This window comes from Apteryx mantelli, chromosome 3 (assembly GCF_036417845.1).
Source record: "Apteryx mantelli isolate bAptMan1 chromosome 3, bAptMan1.hap1, whole genome shotgun sequence".
NCBI classification, from domain to species: domain Eukaryota; kingdom Metazoa; phylum Chordata; class Aves; order Apterygiformes; family Apterygidae; genus Apteryx; species Apteryx mantelli.
This window is the reverse complement of record NC_089980.1, coordinates 140,660,010-140,677,940: the sequence shown is the minus strand read 5'-3', so window position 1 is coordinate 140,677,940 and position 17,931 is coordinate 140,660,010. Positions and strand designations below refer to the sequence as shown.

General features: G+C 52.1%; 3 protein-coding genes across 8 annotated transcripts in view; 1 reads left to right on the top strand and 2 right to left on the bottom strand.

The window, feature by feature from the left end:
* IFT172 (intraflagellar transport 172) overlaps window positions 1–11,839 on the top strand; it is a 47,064-nt gene extending 35,225 nt beyond the window's left edge. The window contains exons 40-48 of one of the 3 annotated variants that reach the window (XM_067294544.1): window positions 1,806–1,922; window positions 2,410–2,520; window positions 3,356–3,475; window positions 7,706–7,801; window positions 8,489–8,548; window positions 10,266–10,364; window positions 10,674–10,827; window positions 11,202–11,293; window positions 11,664–11,839. In XM_067294544.1, coding sequence (XP_067150645.1) covers window positions 1,806–1,922; window positions 2,410–2,520; window positions 3,356–3,475; window positions 7,706–7,801; window positions 8,489–8,548; window positions 10,266–10,364; window positions 10,674–10,827; window positions 11,202–11,293; window positions 11,664–11,753 — 939 coding nt within the window. In that variant the 3' untranslated portion in view covers window positions 11,754–11,839. Of the gene's footprint in view, window positions 1–1,805; window positions 1,923–2,409; window positions 2,521–3,355; window positions 3,476–7,705; window positions 7,802–8,488; window positions 8,549–10,265; window positions 10,365–10,673; window positions 10,828–11,201; window positions 11,294–11,663 lie in introns of those variants that run through there. The other 2 variants (XM_067294545.1, XM_067294546.1) reach the window with 2 other exon arrangements.
* Window positions 11,840–12,098: 259 nt separating this feature from the next.
* Window positions 12,099–14,741, bottom strand: KRTCAP3 (keratinocyte associated protein 3). 2 transcript variants are annotated; one of them, XM_067294909.1, is made up of 6 exons: window positions 14,515–14,741; window positions 14,345–14,404; window positions 13,466–13,666; window positions 13,176–13,310; window positions 12,677–12,768; window positions 12,099–12,456 (listed from the first exon to the last, which is right to left on the bottom strand). In XM_067294909.1, exons 1-5 carry the CDS (start codon window positions 14,737–14,739, stop codon window positions 12,685–12,687), a joined length of 705 nt encoding a protein of 234 aa, XP_067151010.1. In that variant the 5' UTR covers window positions 14,740–14,741; the 3' UTR covers window positions 12,099–12,456; window positions 12,677–12,684. The 2 variants fall into 2 exon arrangements, with proteins under 2 accessions (XP_067151010.1, XP_067151011.1); XM_067294910.1 differs by lacking the exon at window positions 14,345–14,404.
* Window positions 14,742–14,837: 96 nt separating this feature from the next.
* NRBP1 (nuclear receptor binding protein 1) overlaps window positions 14,838–17,931 on the bottom strand; it is a 39,484-nt gene continuing 36,390 nt past the window's right edge. For 2 of the 3 annotated variants that reach the window (XM_067294541.1, XM_067294543.1), the window contains 6 exons: window positions 17,089–17,139; window positions 16,860–16,995; window positions 16,717–16,770; window positions 16,231–16,294; window positions 16,093–16,148; window positions 14,838–15,892 (listed from right to left, as the gene is read on the bottom strand). In XM_067294541.1, coding sequence (XP_067150642.1) covers window positions 15,794–15,892; window positions 16,093–16,148; window positions 16,231–16,294; window positions 16,717–16,770; window positions 16,860–16,995; window positions 17,089–17,139 — 460 coding nt within the window. In that variant the 3' untranslated portion in view covers window positions 14,838–15,793. The remainder of the gene's footprint in view (window positions 15,893–16,092; window positions 16,149–16,230; window positions 16,295–16,716; window positions 16,771–16,859; window positions 16,996–17,088; window positions 17,140–17,931) is intronic. The other variant, XM_067294542.1, reaches the window with a different exon arrangement.

The window sequence follows — 17,931 nt, the reverse complement described above, 5'->3', positions numbered from 1 at the left end:
ATCACTACAGCAGCTTAAAAAACACCTCTCCCCTGTCCCTATCTTGTCCAGTCTGGCCTAGCAGGGAAGTGTGAAAACCCAGAAGCATATTGGGTTTAAATTTTATGATTAGTGGAACACTGTAATGAGCTAAATGAGTTGTTTGGGCTAGAAGAAACTGGCACCATGGAAGCAAAGACATTTGTAGAAGAAACCCTTCTTTCTACATGTTCTTTAGAGACCTGGTATCAGTTGAAATGAGTCACTCTTTCATCATAAAAGCAAATTTGACATCTTTGCATTTTTGCTGACCTAAAAGTATCAAAATGACCTCAACAGAATAATAAAAAGGGAGAAAATTAAAATGAAACTGTTTTACAGTGCTACAGTGATACAATGCAATAACAGGAGAAGAATGCTCTAGAGTACCAGCATTTACTTTGAGCATTTGTTTGTGTTCAATGGTTATTGATAATGGAGCTAAACTAAGGGCAGGTGTTGATTCTTTAAAGTGAAGAATTGCTTCAGAGCGAACAACAGGGCCACCCCTGGGAAAGGAGTCTGCAATAACTACAGAGAATGCAGCTAATCTTTCAGGCAAACACTGATAACAGGCAAACACTCATCATGTGTCGTACTGTATTTTTATAACTTTGTTTCCAATGGAGTAACCAGTAACCTGAATTTGGGTTCTGCTACAGTAAACTTGATTTTTTTTTTGCATCAGTATTCTCTAGTGATATGAATGGTGTTTGCTGTAGTAGTTGTAATCTTGGAGACTTCCATGTTGGTGTTTGAATTATCAGGTGTCAGTGTTAAATTTCTTCTGTAAAGAATGACCTCAGGCTCAATATAATGGCAAAGGCTCAGCCAAGTTTATTGTCAGTCAAGCACACTAACACACTTACTCCAAGAAGATGTTAGTACATATATACCTCTAAAAAAAAGATGTTAGCACAACCTTGCTTCATGTCCAGTGCAGAACTTCATGACTTTTGACTCAGCTATTACACAGTGATTATACAGTCACGTAAAAAAAGTCACATTGATCAAAACAAGTTACATTTCAGACTTGATCTTTATCTCAATCTGTCCTGTACCTTGCCTTTCACCAGCATCCAGGTCTGGGTGTTCACTTTTTAACTGTATCATAATGGCTCTGGTCTCTCTTCTGCTTAATAAACTTGCTTCTGTTGGTCTTTTTTCTGACAGGATTGCACATCTTTTGTACCATCTTCCTCACCTTATTAGCATATTTAGGCCTGTGTGAAACAGGTTCTTCCCAAGTTAGAATTTCTCCAAGGCCTACTACAGTCAGTTTTTAGCAAAGTGTTTATGGGAACAGTATACATGAGCAGTGCTCCAAGGAGTCCTACAGTCTCAGAGATCTGACAGCTTTTGAAAAAGGCACTAGAGTGGCCTCACATATTCTGAAAGTCTACAGTCCAACACGTGTTTGTGTTCATTCTTTCGCAGGATAGGAGGGGCTGGTTTAGAATTGGTACCTCTGGTGCCACATTTGTGGAGATACTGCTTCCTTTAGATATTTGACAGTGTTCCTTTGGCAAGTGGTGAGCAGCTGAAAGACAGCTTTATTTTTCACAAATGAAAGATCAGCACAGCATCAGCTAGCCAGGATGTCATGTGGGGCCCAAACCAAAAGCCAAATCTGCTGTGTGCAGTGTGATTTTGTCTGGTTATGCTGGCCTCACTCATTGGGACTCATGCCCATGGGTTTGTATGTACACATCTTAAGCCTCCCTTCCCTAGTGACAAGCATTCAGTTTGTGAATCTCATGCTACTGCTTTCTGTGTGTCTTCTCCAGAACTATAAAGTCTTGCACAAGTATGTAGCTCTGTATGCAACCCACCTTATCCGGGAGGGCAGCTGGGACAAAGCCCTGAGCCTGTATGTCCACCATGGAGCACCTGCCAATCCACAGGTAATGAAGACAGCATGACACCCCAGTGTGAGTTGCCAGAGTGTGATATGATATGCTACATGAGTCAGGTTTTCAGTCCAGAGCTGGGACTGCCAGGTAGAAGGTGTCCAAGCTACTTCTACCCCACTATGGATTCTTCCAGGGGCTCCTCAGTTGGAGGACTAAAGGCAGTCCCCTGGCATGTTCTCCACTGGGAAGGAGTTGGAGGGTTTTGAGTCCTCATGTTCATTTTGAATGCCTTAGCCACCAAGTCCAGAATGTGGCCATGCTTGCATCTCTGAGAGTGCTGGCTGGAGGAGCATTCTTCCCAATTTCCCTGCCTTGTGCTTTAGCACCCCTTGCAATGAGCAACCTGCAGCAGTGCTGCTCCAGGAGCCTGTGTGCAGAGCTGCCATTCCCACAGCCTGTGCTTGACAGCAGGAGTGCTCCAAACTTTTACTGATTCCCCTTCTGGCTCCCTCAAGATTTCTCTCCTTTTTTGTTGCAGAATTTCAACATTTACAAGCGTCTCTTTGTGGAGATGGTGAATGCATCTGGCATGAACTGTGCCGAGGCCTACTCCAGCTGGGCTGACCTGCGTGATGTTCTCTTCAATTTGGTGAGTGTGGGCCTGGGCCACCACTACCTGTTAAACTCCAACATCCCAGGCAACTCCTGTGGGGAGGTGAAGAACCAGTTTCTGGCCAGATGACATGGAAGGTGTTTGAAGAACACAAGCTGGGGAAAGAGAAGTGAGAGCAGGGATAGCAGAACAAGAAGGATCCTGTGGAGTGGACATGGCCAGGCAAGAGAAGTCAGAGAAGAAGATGACCGTGCACTCAAGGCCAAATCCTAGAAGTGGGTCAGGGCAGGTCATACAGTGGCAGCTGGGCCTGGACATTGGCACTTGCAGAGCTTCCTGTGTTGGTGGTACATGGAAACTGGTCACAACATGTCCCCACTTTTCTTCCTACACCCATATTCATCTGCTTAGGTGGGGCAAGGACCTGGGGAAAGCACAGAACTACTGAGCCTGGAAACTAAGAATTCTCCCCATCTCCCCAGAGATGTTTAGAGCCTTCTGCTCCTTCTTCCCTGTCCCAAACATCCCTGCCTTCAGCTAGAGCCCCTGATTGCCTCTTCTCTGTTTCTATCCCCAAAATTTCCCTCTCTAGCAAAAACTAAAGCCACAAATCCCCTTGACCATCCAAATCAACCCTGCTTCCAGTGTTGTCTGTTGCCACAGTACCCCTGGCTCTCCCCTTCTTCCACAACCAGCTTCCTTCGGCACTCTGTAGGGCCCAGAGCACGCAAGGCCCAGCCCTTTTCCAATCCTCATGGGGTGCCTAGATACCTCAGACCCTTTTCTCCCCCAGCTTTTCCCCAGACTCAAGTGGATGAAGAGTGCCCCTGTGCTCACATGTTCCCAGTAACTATCCCTTTCTCCTCCTCAGAGTGAAAACTTGGTAAAGTCAAGTGAAGCAAACACTCCAGCGCATGAGGAGTTTGAGACCATGCTGTTGATATCACACTACTACGCCACCCGCTCTGCTGCTCAGGGTGTGAAGCAGCTGGTAAGGTCTCAAAGTTCCTTTGTCCGGTCAGCATCCTGAACATGGAGCCCCATGGGGAGGTGCAAGTTCAGGGCTATCCATAGTTCACTGCTCCACTTCATGGGTCACTTAGCACCATGGATCCATGAGAATGGGACTGTAGTGATCTGAGAGCCCACCACAAGTGGGAGGAACTGGAGATAAAGTCTTGTCTGACTCCTCATGAAGGGAACTGCCTCCAGCCACAGAGGCTGAGATGGAAACCAGGAGGGAGCTGATCCATGTGTGTGATCCAGAGTGATCTGTGAGAACTGAGGCACATGAAGAAATAATAGGGATGAGACAAAAATCTGGTCTTCCCAGGAGAGGTGTCGCTTCCTCTTCAGCTGTCCTGGGCCATGAGAGCTGCTGGGCCTCATGAATGGTCTTGAGAGCAGACTGACCTTGCACAGGCCCTTGGGACCTTGTGGGCTTGCGGGCTGGGCCTCACTTGGGGCTTCGGGAGCTCCTGGGCCTGTGTGCTGGGCCTCACAAGGGACTGTGAATAATGGGCCTCTTGCGCATGGGGCTTTAGCCTGGGCCATGAGATAAAGCAAAGTCCCCTGCTGAGGTGTTGATCCATATGGGGTTGTGGATGGGACTATGATAGAGATCCTTATGGGTGTGGGATTGGAGCTGTGATACAGCAGGCTCTGGAAGATCAAGGCTTCCAGAGCTATGACTCCAGTGAAAGCCATGGAGGAGACTGGGGCACCCCGTGGCTGAGTGTATTGACATTGAGGATCCAGACAGAGCCATGTGGGACAGAAAGAGTCAAGCCTGATGTCTTGGTCGCTTATACAGAACCATACAGTTTGGGGATGTTGAGGGGTTGGGTAGTCTAGTTGGGACCATGCAGGAAAAATGGCCTTCCCAGGTCTGGGGTGATGGTAGCCTAGCTGGCAGGCAGAAGAATGAAATTCCCCAGTGCTCAAATGATGTGAGTTTGGTTGTGGCTTCTAGTAAAAAACAGCAAGCTTTATAAGACAGAAGAACTCTATCTTCAGGTAGCAGTCCTCCTGTGTGTTCACACATTGAGGGTACCTATGGTCAAGACTGAAGATTTTTAACTTTTGTAATATCCTTAGAAGGTATGACCATATCTTGCTTGCCCTAATGGTTGCTGCATGTGTTTAAGGTACAGGATGCTTGTGTACTTCAGTTACTTTAAGTACATGATGAGGAGGTGGACTTAGATTCTTTTGACAGTTATTCTTCCTTTTGGATTTGGATTTAGAACTTGCCTCTCATTTTCAGTGTCTCTCTGATCTATTCTGAAGGTACAGATCCTGCTGGTTCTTAGCACCATCACAGAGGTCTGAGGGCCCACTAACCAGTGCTGACCCTTGACAATCCATCTAGCTTGGAAACTAAACAGAAGGAAATGGGCAAAAATGTTGTCACCCTCAAAATGAGCTGCAACAAGTCCTCTCCCCCAAATCCCCTGACACCAGAAAAGACTTCTCCTGAGTTATTATTCAAATTCAGGGTGTGCCCTCAACCCTGCCCCTCACAGACAATGATCCAGTTGAGGGCCTCCAGCCCTCACTGCCTTCCAGGCATTCTGAGATTGCTGCACCTGTGTGCCCTGAGCACTTATTCCCAAGACTCAGGAAGAATGAAAAAAAACCTTCCTGTTCTCAAGGAGAGGACATGCAGCACTATAAAGATACCAAGCCTAAGTATACATGCCAAGTCCTCCTGGACTTGCCTTTGGTGCTGATGCTAGTTCCCCTATTCTGCTCATGGCACTGGCTCTGCAAGCCAGCCATGCTTGTCAGCAGCACTGGATGCTGGTGGTGTTTGTTGAGGGGAGGCCTCTTAACCAAGTGTTGTGGGATCCCATGGATCACCTCTCACCACTCTTCACTTAGCACCCTTCACCAGCATCTCCTCTATTTTATCATTTTGATATGGAACTACTTCTCTGTGTAGGTGCTTACTGCTTGGGTTATTCCCCTCTCTCTCTCTTCAGGGAACAACCAGAAAGTCTCTCAGGACCTTTTTAAACAGATTGCGAGTGCCTGCACACTGCACTCAGAGAACAGTTTGAACCTGCCCATCTGCTGTTGAATCTCTATCCCCATAAGCTTTTCACTAATAAGGCCATAATGGAGCCTGTCCCAGCCACCTGGTGTTCTGCTGTCTCCTGGCATCCCACATACAGCCTGATTGAGAATAGGGATTTTTCTCTGAATTTTCCTGGTCCCTTTGTCTCTAGTTGTCATAGATGCTGCTGAAAGTCCATATGCAGGATAGGGACTCAAGAAATTAGCTCTCATGGGCAAAAGCATTCTTAGGACTCCTTGCATTTCTGCCTAGCAGATGTTTTGACCTGCTTTCCCTGAACACAAGTTCCTTGATTGATTGATTTAGCTTCATTTGCTTTCTCTTGGACTCCATGGAGGACTTTGTGGCCTTCTTGTCTGAGGCAAAACTTCATTGCCTGAACTTCCTCACAGTCATACAGGTATTGGGTACTGACATCTTCTCAAAGTGATTCACAGGGCCCCTCTAAGATGCTTGGGAATCTCAACCCATTCTTGGAAGGAACTGTATTTATTTCACTCATTCTCAAAGCAAAGAACTAGTCAATCAACTACTGGAGAGAGCCAGACCACTATGGAAATGTGAGATTCCACTGAAACAAATTGTCCTCTGGCCCTGGACTTCTTGCCCAGTCAGGGTAGTCCATGCAACTCTACTGGGAAGACAGCTGAGAACCACAGACTGTTTCTTCTACTTTCATTCATGCGGCTCTACCATCTTGTGGGGAAAGGCTAGCATCCTGTCACCACTCTGGCATCTGAAAGCATTGTATTCCAAGTTTTGAATATCATGGCCAGTGCTAGCTCCATCTATTTCACTGCCTTGCCAACCCCACAGCTCTCCCACCCCATCCCTTTACAGCACTTCTTCCACAGATGTCATAGACTGGCTTAGGCTAGAAGGAGCACCTGGAAGTCATCTGGTCCACCCCCCCACCCCACCCCCCCGAAAGCAGGGCCAGCTTTGAAGTTGTATCTGAATTTGAACTCAGGTTGCTCTGTCCAGTAGAGTTTTGAACATCCCCAAGGAAGGCGATTGTGTGACCTTGCTGGGCCCCTGTTCCAGTGCTTGAGCACTCTTACGGTGAAATTCCTCTCCTAATATCTAATCACCTTTGTGTCCTTCATGTGCCTGGATATGAGTTTCCTAGAATGGTAAGCAGAATCTCATGGCACGGGCTTCAGAATCAGTTCATGTGCAGTACCTGGCAGGAGACTCACAACAATGACCTTCTGGTTATGAAGTAGAAAAGAGGAGGATGTTGAGAGCAGATCTGGAAAAAGTAGAGAAAAGGGTCACAGGATGATCAGAAGTCTGGAACAGCTTCCATGCAATGTACAACTAAATCAGCTAGGATGCTTAGCCCTGAAAAAGAGACCATTGAGGAAGGAGACTGGCACAGAAAAGGTGAATAGAGAACACCTGGAGACATAATCAGAAAAATGGGGTGCTATTCCTGTGGGCTAGGCCCAGAGTACTGCCTTCAAGCAGGAATAACCAAGAGTTCAGACACAAGATGGGAAGCAACTAGTTAGAGGGATTGTCTGAGATTATAATGGATCATAGCTGAACATGTGTCAGTGGTTTCATGCTCCCGCAAAGAAAGACAGCCATTATATTAGGAAGTATAAGCCAGAGGAGAGCACACAGGGAGCAGGAATTAGTCCTTCAGCTCCACTCAGCATGGATGAGGCTTCAGCTAGTGTTTTGTGTCCAGACTGACTGAAAAATGGGAACCAGTCAGAAAGGGTCCAGAGAACAGAAAAGGTAAGAAAGAGAGGCCTGGAGTACACAGTCTATGGGAAAAGACTGAAGGAAGAGATGATAACAGAAAATAACTGCTGAAACAGGAATGAAATCATCTGTTTTCCAAATCTTTGTATATATTGGATAAGTAAGGAACTTAATTACCACAAGGGAAATGCAGATTAGACAGAAGAATAAGCTTTCTGTCAGGAGACCTCCACCTTGGGATGGCCATGAAGGAAAACTCTAAAAGCTCAATCCTTGGAGGCTTTTAAGTTAGACAAACACGCTGGGAATATGTGGGTGCAGAGTTCCTGCCTTGGGGCAGGGGCAGGATGATGTCATGAGATCCCTTCTAGCATGATTTGCTGTTTTTCTGTGTGACCGTTGTGGCTTTACTGTCCCCTATGTCTGCAGGACACTGTGGCTGCCAAGCTGTCCATTTCCCTGCTGCGCCACACTGAGTTCATTCCTGCAGACAAAGCCTTCTATGAAGCTGGGACAGCAGCCAAGGTAAGAGCTGTCCGCTGCAGAGAGCTCAGGAGATGGAGAGCCCTGGGCTCAGGGATTCTCAACTCTATTTATCTTCTCCAGTCTTCCCCTAGCTCTCCGTCAGCCTCGTTGGTATGCCAGTATCCAAATACTGGCTTTGGAGGCCTTTCCTCCAAACACCTTGCCAAACTCTACATTTCCTCATAGCATGGGAGTAGGTAGTGGAAGGGGAGACCTGAGATAGCAAGGGGACATGTACTGCAAGGGGTAGAATAGAGGCCACATTATGTTGCCTCTCTCTGTTATTGTAGACGCAGGAGTCTTAACTGGTCTGCCTTGTTCTGAGTCACCTAACTTTGTGTTGCACTGACACTCCTAAGGCTACAGGCTGACCATGTGCCCACATGCAATGACACAAGGTAAACAGCAGCATGTTGTCACTGTCTGATGCTGGCTGTGCAGTAGTGCCTGGTTCCATCTTGTGGAACTGCGGGTGGCTAGGTGGCTGGTTGTCCCAGCAGTTCCCCCTGAAGCAGTCCTCAGGGATGGTGAGTCATGCTGCGCACTCTCTCTCCATGCCCACCTGCTGCAAGCAGGATGTTGCCACACAAACAGAATCACATCATTTCTAGCCCATTGCTCAGGGGAGTTGTGGCCATGAAGATAAGCCATCAGGTGCCTGCTCTCACTTGTTTTTCTCTGCACCAGGCAGTCAACTGGGAGAACATGGCATTCATCTTCCTGAACCGCTTCCTGGATCTTTCAGATGTGAGTATAGCCTTCCAGGTGGAGGGACATCATGCTTAAAATGTCGTCGTGCTGCAGGGCCAACACACACCCTCAGGCTGGCCAATGCACTCCTGAGGCCCAAATGTGGCAGTGCATGTGTGAGCTGGCTCTCACAGAACTCAGGGCCCTGAAAACTGCTGTGCATGTGCAGAGCCCTGAGTGTCTCAACACTAGCTGTGGAAGGATTTTCCATGCAGGGCACCTGGGAGGCCCTGACCACACCACCATGCATGTGACCACATCACCATGCATGCAGGTTGCAGCGAAGAACATGTTGCCTTGACAATTCTGGGCTACAGTCTTCAGGATTGCAAGTGCCGTTACAGCCTTCAGGATGATCTTATCTGAGTTGTTCCAAGAGAAGGAAAATTATTTGGGGGGGGGGGGGGGAAGGCATGGCCTAATGCTTTAGCCACTGTGATACTAGAATCAGGAGTTGAGTTCTCATGCCAGTCAGCTCCTTCCTTGAATAACAAATTGGTCACCATAAAACACTGAACCCTGGGAAGATGGCAGACATTATTGTACCAGTCTTCCAAGCGCTGTCAGCAGCTGCTGGGAAAAAAAGCTCCCCATTTCATCTTTCCTTTCTTGAGGCCACCTGATAAATTTGAGCAACAGAGTGTTTCAGGGGCGCATGTCCTCTGACACTGCAGAAGGTGGCTATAAATGCCCACCTCCCAAGAGGGCCTAGTCATCACAGCACTAATGGATAGAGGCATCAGTAATGCCACCCACAATGTGGATTGTGCTGTGAACTCCAAGGATGGTATTGCCTAATGCTCCACCAACTATAAAAGGAGCCCAGGATGACCCCGCACAGACACAGGAGTCTTGCAACGGTGCTTTAGCTGACATCCATGATATCAACACCTATGAATAGGGGAGATGAACCCCACTCTTCATTTATTTCATCAGATACATTGATCTGACTGATGAAAGCAGTGGTGCATTGTGTTCAGCCATCTGCACACATTCAGATTATTTCTGTGTGATTATTTATAGTTAAAAAAAAAAAAATCAGTAGTCAGCCTTGCAGAATATTCTTAGCTAATTTTAAATGGTGTTGTTGGTCAGCAGAGGTACTCACAGATGTGTCTTTCTGGGATTTAGCAATTGGCTAACAGAAAAAAAAAATTACACAGTAAAAGTTGCTGGTAAAATGGGGAGTGGGAGACAGGCTTGCCTGTCAGTTTAGGGTGAGCAAGCATTATACATCCATATTCCGGAGCACAGAGTGGGTACTTTGGCTTAACAAGTTTGATTGTCGCCATTGTGAGAAAAGGCTGCTGTTGTGCAGGGCAGGGGCTGCAGGGGTGGCTGATCCCTGCATCACAGTACTGCAGCCAGTGAAGGAAGGCATGCAAACCCCAGTGGGTCATGCAGTAGGTTCCAGGGAGCAGTGATTCAGTGGTGCTGCTGGATGCTGTCCTAGGTCTTCATACTTGCTTGGCAAAAGAAATCTCTGGCATTCCTGCCACACAGGTCATTCTGGGCTGGTCTCTTTCCATGAACTGTGGAGTACAAACAGCCCTCAGTATTAACCCAACTCCATTCATTTGCAAGGCTGCTTGGGCCTTACTCTGCCTGTGCTTCCTTCCAGCCAAACATCCCTGGGACTCCTCTGATGAGGGGATAGCAGTGGTGTAGTTGGGCACAGAGAGCTCCCAATGCAGTGTCTCTCCTCCTCTCTCAGGCCATCGAAGAGGGGAACCTGGATTCCCTGGACCACTCTGATTTCCAGAGGACCGACATTCCCTTTGAGGTGCCACTTCCAGCCCAGCAGCATGTGCCTGTAAGTATCACCTGCCTTCTTCAGCTCCAGCAAACAGAGAAGCTACCTCAGGGCCCTCTCCAAACAGGGACTGGGGCAAGGGTGGGACTGTGGGTGCTACAGGAAAGTGGCGTCAGCTCTGCTCTATGGCCCAGCACATGTGCAAACACATGCTCAAGCTTTCCTATCCAGCCCTGCACACACACACACACACACACACACACACACACACGCTAATGCGCCCTCTCAGCACACTGGTGCTGAGGAGCAGGCGGCTGGACAGTGGCACAGCATGCAGTTTCAGGAGGTGCCCTGGCCTCTGTCCTGCAGGAGGAAAAGCGCGAGGAGGTCAGGGACTGGGTGCTCACCATGTCCATGGACCAGCGGCTGGAGCAGGTGCTGCCACAGGATGAGCGTGACACATACGAAGCCTCACTAGTGGCAGCAAATACAGGGGTGCGCTCCCTGCCCTGTGTGCTTACAGGTGAGCCCTGAGCCGGCCTGTACACATGCAGGGAGCACATGATGCCACACAGGGAGTGGGGAGCTTGGTGGGCTGGGAGGGAGTCAGGCTATGCTGCAGCCAGAGCTGGGAGGCTGTGGCTATGGGGATGCTGGAAGAGATGGAGCGACCCTGCTCGGTCTCACACAATGCTGCCTGGAAGACCCTGCTCAGGTTGGCCAATGTCTCACACACACACACGCGCACACACACACGAAGCAGGGCTGGGCAGCCAGGCTCATTGCTCCATGGGAGCAGTCCCAGCCAGTGGGCCGTGCTGGGGAGGGCAGGAGTGCACAGGGGATGTGCCTGCAGTGGGCCATGACTTGCCTGTGAGTGTGTTGCTGTGTGGCCAGGGTATCCTGTGCTAAGGAACAGGATTGAGTTCAAGAAGCCGGGCCGAGAAGCCAACAAAGACACATGGAACAAGTTTCTGATGGCTGTCAAGGTGAGCCAGGCAGGGAGACCAAGGCAAGGCTTGGGGGGGGGGGGGGTGTCTCTCTCTCTCTCTCTCTCTCTCTCTCTCTCTCCTCCTCCCTCCCTCTCCCCGCCCCCCAACCTCATCCATCAGGCTTGGCTGCCCCCACCATGCTGACCATAGCATACTGTCCAGCTGGGTGGAAGATACACACGATGAGGGTGGGTTAGCACACCTTCCCTGCATACTGCTGGGCAGGGCTTAACCTTCCTTATAGAGCTGGGACAGGCCCAGTCCTGCAGCTCTCCCAGTTCCAGGAGGGGGAGTGTGGTGCCCTTGGACAGAAGGTAGTTGTACTGTCCCCATCACCAATATCAAGGATGCCTCTCTTGTTCTGCAGACATCCCACAGCCCTACGTGCCAAGATGTGCTCAAGTTCCTCAGCCAGTGGTGTGGGGGGCTCCCGAGCACCAGCTTCTCCTTCCAGTGAGCTGGGCAGGGAGGCTGGATGTTGCTGGTGGCAGCTTTCAGTCCTTCAGCTCCCTGGACTTCGCCCTCAATAAATACATCTCTCAACCCTACTGTGCTCCTGTCTGTCAAGGGATGCTGAGCCCAGGAGCACATGTAACTCCCAGGGCACAGTGCCATGTCCCTTCCCTTGTGCTGCTCCTGGCCTCACCCTGGCTGTGCCAAATATATAGCCTCCACCCCAATGGGTGATGGTTGCACTGGGACCAGGTATCCTGGGGGACAAGCAGGAAGACAGGCTTACACACCGGCTTGATGTGCTTCCATCTGGCATCCACCTTGGGGGAGCAACTCACAGCAGCCAGTGTGGGAATGAAAACTTTATTTATCCAAGGAAGCAGAAGAGGCTTCAGCTGCTCTGTAGCTGGGCCAGGTCAGCCCTGGCTACTGTCAGACCCTGGGCACCTCCGCCCACCCCCTGCAGAAACAAGACCACTAGAGCCTATTGTGCCCTAGGAAGGTCCTTATGGCTATCTCTGAGGAACATGGGATCCACTGGGCTGGGACTGCCTGGTGACCCTGGGCAGTTTGTGCTTGGGGCTTGTCCTGGATGGCAAGAGGGGTGTGCATGCCTCTCTCCTGCAGGCCACCCTGCCTGTGCCTACACCTGGGGCAGAAGCATGGTGCAGCTTCACCCTCCTGAGTCCCAGTGCCTCCAACACCACCTGGGGGAGAGAGAGAGCATGTGAGGCCAGGGCTGTGCCCCTCTGACCTGGCCTATATTTGCAGACCATGCCTGGAAACACGTTTCAGGGTGGGTCTGGTCTGGCAGGGTCCTTTTGGCAGCAGAGCTGACCAAGCCCTCCCCCCCCCCAAAGAAAAAAAAGAAGCAGAGGCTTCCACCACCACCCTCGCCCCCAAGTATAGCCCACACACTGTGCTCACCTCTCCAGCTAGACACAAGAATCAGCAAGCTCCACCAGGAGTTGCCGTGTCTCACGTGGGGGCCCCTCCTTCATTGTACCTGGCCTAGGCCGCTAGAGGAAAAAAAGCAACTCCAAGAATATGCCCACAGTATAGGCAAAGTGTAGGTCACACAGAGATATGTGTGAATGGCTGGGACAGGCTTTGGGGGGGTGGGGAGGGTCCACTCAGGACAGCAGGGCAGAACAGATTTGGCCATCAGCAATATGAGGAGGGTGGGAGCTAATGGGAGCCAGTCCCTCACCAAGGCTGGGTAGGAGGCTCAAGCAGTGCTGCAGCACTGTCAGGAGGGCCACAGGAGCCCCTAGAAATAGGCCACCTACCCCTTGTCCCCAACATCCCCACTGGCACACAAGCAGTTTGTATGGGAAGAAGGGCCCAGCAGACCCCAGCACCTTCAAAATGCAGCTGAAAGCAAGCAATGCTGGGACAACAACAGGGAGCCACAGCTGGGTCATACCTGTTCTCTGATGGAGGTGCGTGTACAGGGCCCGATGCCCTGGAGGATCAAGGCCACCAAACAGCACCTGCCGGACAGCACAGCCTCTGCAGCCGCCAGCACCATGGAGGGGAACCAGAGCGCCAGGGCCGTGTCCTGCAGAGCAGAGGGTCAGGGGGTCCCACAGGCCACACGGGGAGGCAGGAGTGCAGGCCACTGCACTCAGCCTGCCACGCAGCCAAGGACAGAGCCTGTGCTGGCAATGGCGAGTGAGCCAGACACGGGCACCTGCTGGCCCCGCACAGACTCACATAGATCCGCGTGGTGTTGAAGGGGCAGTCATTGGTCACTATGGCTGCACGAGCATCAGCAGGCAGTGCAGAGCTGTTGCAGCCCATGACAAGACGCATTCCCCGGCTGCGAATGGTGAGGGCAATGGCCAGTGCCAAGCCCACACTGCATGCTGTGGACAGCAGGCTGTTCAGGAGGGACACACTCAGGAGGGTCCAATGCTGCAGGCAGCAAGGAGAGCACATCAGAGTAGGGCTGGAGAGAGCCAGGACAAAAACTACCATGGCACAGCCTGAGCTGGGCACTGCCACTGCATAGGGCCAGGCATATCAAGCCCCTCTGTGGCCACAATCCAGGGTAATGGGGCTGCTGGGGACCTGGCTGAGGTCTGTGCCAAGCAAACACATGCAATCCATTGTCCCCGCAGCATGGCTTGGCCCAGGCTTTTGTACATTCCTGCATCCTTTGTCTCTCTCATGAACTCAGAACTGCTGGGCTGCCCCCTTCCACAGGCTGCTGCACCCATGAGCCCATCCTGCTGCAGCACAGCCCCAGCTCTGCTGGCAGCCAGGAGCACCTGCCAGCAGCTGTGGCTCGTGCCAGCCCACCCTGTGTGACTGCAGAAGGGGCTGCCTGTCCTGGTTGCAGCTTTATCCATTACTTGAAATGTTTCTGCTCCAGGAAGGTGCCCAGTGTCCACGCTGCCAGTGCTGCTGCCCAAGGTGGGCCAGGGCGGCCCGCGCAGCCAGGTGACACCTGCCACCCGCCGGCAGCGGAGGCGGAAGGAGCTGCTGGGAACAAGGTTCAGGGGAGCGGCTGCTCGGCCGGGGCTGGGCTTCGCAGCGGCCCCCGCTGCACTCGGCTGCACTCGGCCCCGGCCCAGGCGGCCTCGCACTCACCAGCGCTGCCCGGGACAAGTTGTTCGACACCAGGATGGCGACGATGCCCGCGGCGATGCTCTGCGGGGAGGAACCGGCGCTCACCGCGGTGCAGGGCCGGCCCCCCCGCTCCGCCCGGCCCGGCTCGGCTCCCCCAGCCCGGCCCGGCCGCTCCGCCCCGCCACTCTCACCAGCAGCCCGGAGACCACGGACACCACGTTGGCCGCCGCGTACTCGGGGGTGACGGCCCGGCCGGCGCCGGCCACGTGCCGCAGGACGGAGCCGTGTACGATGGCGCCCAGCACCAGGTTGCCGTGGCCGAGCACGATGAGCGCCAGCCCGGCGCGCATCAGCTGCCGCGGCTCCACCGCCGCCGGCCCCGAGGGCCGCCACCGCCGCCCGCGCCCGCCGGCCATGGCCGCCGCCGCCGCCGCCCGCCCTGCGGCCCGAAGCCGCCCCGAGGCGGGGCCCCACGCCACCCCCGCCCCTGGCCCGGAAAGAGGCAGCACTCACGTATTTACAAAACAGTTTATTAAAAATAGGAAATGATAGAAATGAGATGCAGGGGCAGCGCCGTGCCGAGCCCCGGAGGCGTGGGGGGGCCGCAGGCTCAGCCCCTCCACGCACCCCGGAAGGGCCCAGCCCCAGAGGACAGGCCCCAGCGCCACTCCCGGGAGCCCTGACACCCCAGGCTCCCCTGGCAGCCCCCAGGCCAGGTCAGGACCTAGTCTGTGCCCAGAGGGCCAAGGCGCTGTTGGGCACATAGGACCAGCGGCAGCACACAGCAGAGCTGGGAGGCCGTGCCGGACTCCAGGATGCTGCAGGGTGCACAGCCCTGTGTCAACACACATTACAGCCCTGCACCTATGGTGGGGCCAAACTAGCCCCCAGGCCCGGGGGCAGGGCTGAACGGCTGTGCAAAACGAGTAAACAAAGTGCAGCCGAAGGGGAGCAGAAGAGGCAGGCAAAGCGCCAGGCAGGTGCTGTGGGAGCCTGGCCACCCCCAGCTCCGTCTGCCCAGAAGGGAGGGTAGTGACTGTTGCCAAAGGCAGTTGCAGAGTGGGGCACATAGAGGGGGCAGGGCCTAGAGACTCCCCCCCACCCCTGCTTAACTTTAATTTAAAAAAAAAAAGAAAAAAAACCTGTGCTGTGCAAAAGACACTTTGTACAATTCAAACAAAACAAACTCCATGCACATGAATGGGGTTACAGAACACCCCGAGCCAGGACCCGGCTCCCCGGCACCACCTGGCAGAATCCCAACAGAAACAGGGCTGGAAATAATACTGACGCGCAAAGTCCCCTTTAATAGGCGGACAGGGAGGATTGTCGCTGGGCCCAGCCACGGCACATGCAGGATGAGCTTCCAAGCACTGCAGCTGGGGTCTTGCTGATGCCCTACGGTGATGACAGACACAGAAGGGGGCACAGGCAACAAAGCCGCACTGGCCGCCTGGGAGCCGAGGGGTGCTAAGATGACACGGTGACCGCCGTCAGGGCTCCATTCCGGGTGTAGTAGAACTTGCTGAACGCCTCTTCAAGTAAACAGGTAAGTCTGCTCTGGTCGGCCTGGGAAGAGCAAGCTAGAGTGAGGGGTGGGTCCAGCTTACTGCAAAGCACAGGGCATGGCTAAAGCCTGTCAGGGCACATAGGCAGAGATGTGTTATTTTGCCTCCCTCTCCAGGTGCAAAAGGGTTATCAGACACAAATACCTCATTTGAAACAGGAATGCAGAGCTCTATCCCTGCCTGAGCCCCAGGCCTGCTCACCTCACTGATGAATCCAAGCTGAACCAGTTCAGCTGCCAGCTCCTGGATATTGTCATCTGCAACACAGGGAAGGGCATAAGTCCGAGGTCTGACTGTGCTGCTGACCCCAGTGCACGAGAATATAAGAACGCTACTTACTGGGCTGCAGGTCACAGCTCAAGTGTCGATTCAACTTGTCTTCCAGTTTCAGCAGCAGTGTTAACTGCAGGGTAGAGAAGCACTCATGAGTGGCTGCAGCCTTGCTGGCTACCACAGGCAGCGGTTGCCCCAGAGAGTCAGGAACATCCCCAGAAATCCCCACCAAGCTGGGAATCACCCCCCTCCAGAACCCCACAGAAACCTAACACAGACCACATCCAGTTCAGTTCCCAAACAAGAGCCAGCAGCACCACTCTGCAGAGGAAACACCCTGAGCCTGCATCTAGGGGTGGGCTGGAAGTATCAGCTATGTGTCAAGTCAGCTGCAGGCTCTGGCCTGGATCTGGCTTTGGGCTCCAGTGACTGCTGCTCTGGCAGCAGAGGGTCACACCAGGTACCAGCAGCATATCAGTGCTGGAGCCACCTGTTCTGCACAGGTGCCTTGGGACACCCCCACACTGCATGTTCAGCCAGATGGGAACATACATGATGCTTGACTCCCTCCTCTACTGATTCAATGTTGCACTGCATCAGCACCACCTGAAACAGAAACAGAGATGCCCCATGACTACTGCTGCTGTACAGCACAGCTGCCCAGAGAAGGGAGAAACAGAGCTCCCATCTCTCACCTTGCGGGTCTCCACCTCAGCAGGCTCTGGAGTTGGGGTTTTCACTGATGGTGGGACAATGGGAGACTTCACTACCACCTGCTGGGGCTGTTGGGGTCGCGGCATCCCAAAAGCTGTGAGTGGGTAGATGCCATTTCTGCAAGAAAGGAGCAGGGTTTGAAGTTACACCTCTCCCAAATCTCTCTAGTCTCATACACAGTAAGGATGCCCTTAAGAAGAGGCCTCTTACCTTACATCCTCTAGGAACTTGTCCAGCTCCAATGCTGGAGACTGTGAGAAGCTGGAAGAAAGAAAAGCCCTGAAGTGAGAAGTCAGCTAATACAACCACACACTCGAGTCTCCTAGGAGGATGCAGTTTCAAACGCCCATGTCCTAGATTATGGCTGTGTCAGTTGGGAAGATGAGTACAGAGAGAGGCAGCCAGCCAAAGGCGAGATGGACTCCCATCTTGCTATACAGGAAGCAGTGAAGGATGAGGGAACATTTTAATTATGACAGAAACAGATATCACCTCCCTGTAGAGTTGTCCAATACAAACAATTATTTGGGAACTAGCCCAGTAAAACCATGCTCCTAGCATGGTGTTTTGCAGACATTTGTTATGCCAGATCCAACGAAGACAGGATCCCATCTCTGGAAGAGAGAGCCCTCAGCACTGCAGAGGCAAGAATCTCTGCAGCAGCTGATGGCACCATATGACCAATCATCTCACCTTGGACAAACAGCTAGAAACCAACATCTCAGGATTTAATGCCCTGCCCAAATATTTCTCCCTGCTGTTCTGGATACTTTTGTTCTCCATGTAATTCCTTTTAAGGATTGCTTGCTCAGTCTTAGTGGCTTCTTAATGTAATGAGTTCCAGAGGAAGTCTTCCTATCAATCAATTTTCAATTCTCCAGCCTTTAATTCCATTGAACATCTCCCTTGCTGGTGCTTGAGAGAGGATAACAGGTACTCGCAACCCCTCTCCTCTCTTCCATAACTTGCCACATGCTTTTTCCTTTTTCTCATTTCCAAGAACATACAGTTCCCCCATGTGGTGAAAATGTTTTCCAGACCCTTGGTAAAGTC

What these genes read in the sequence shown, in the direction of transcription:
- KRTCAP3 (XM_067294909.1), bottom strand. Translation starts at nt 14,739, where the DNA reads ATGGCCGGCGGGCGCGGGCGGCGGTGGCGGCCCTCGGGGCCGGCGGCG. An exon ending in ACTTGTCCCGGGCAGCGCTG is followed by an intron (nt 13,667 to 14,344) that starts GTGAGTGCGAGG and finishes TGCTGCCTGCAG; the next exon opens with CATTGGACCCTCCTGAGTGT. An exon ending in GCACCTCCATCAGAGAACAG is followed by an intron (nt 12,769 to 13,175) that starts GTATGACCCAGC and finishes TTTTTCCTCTAG; the next exon opens with CGGCCTAGGCCAGGTACAAT.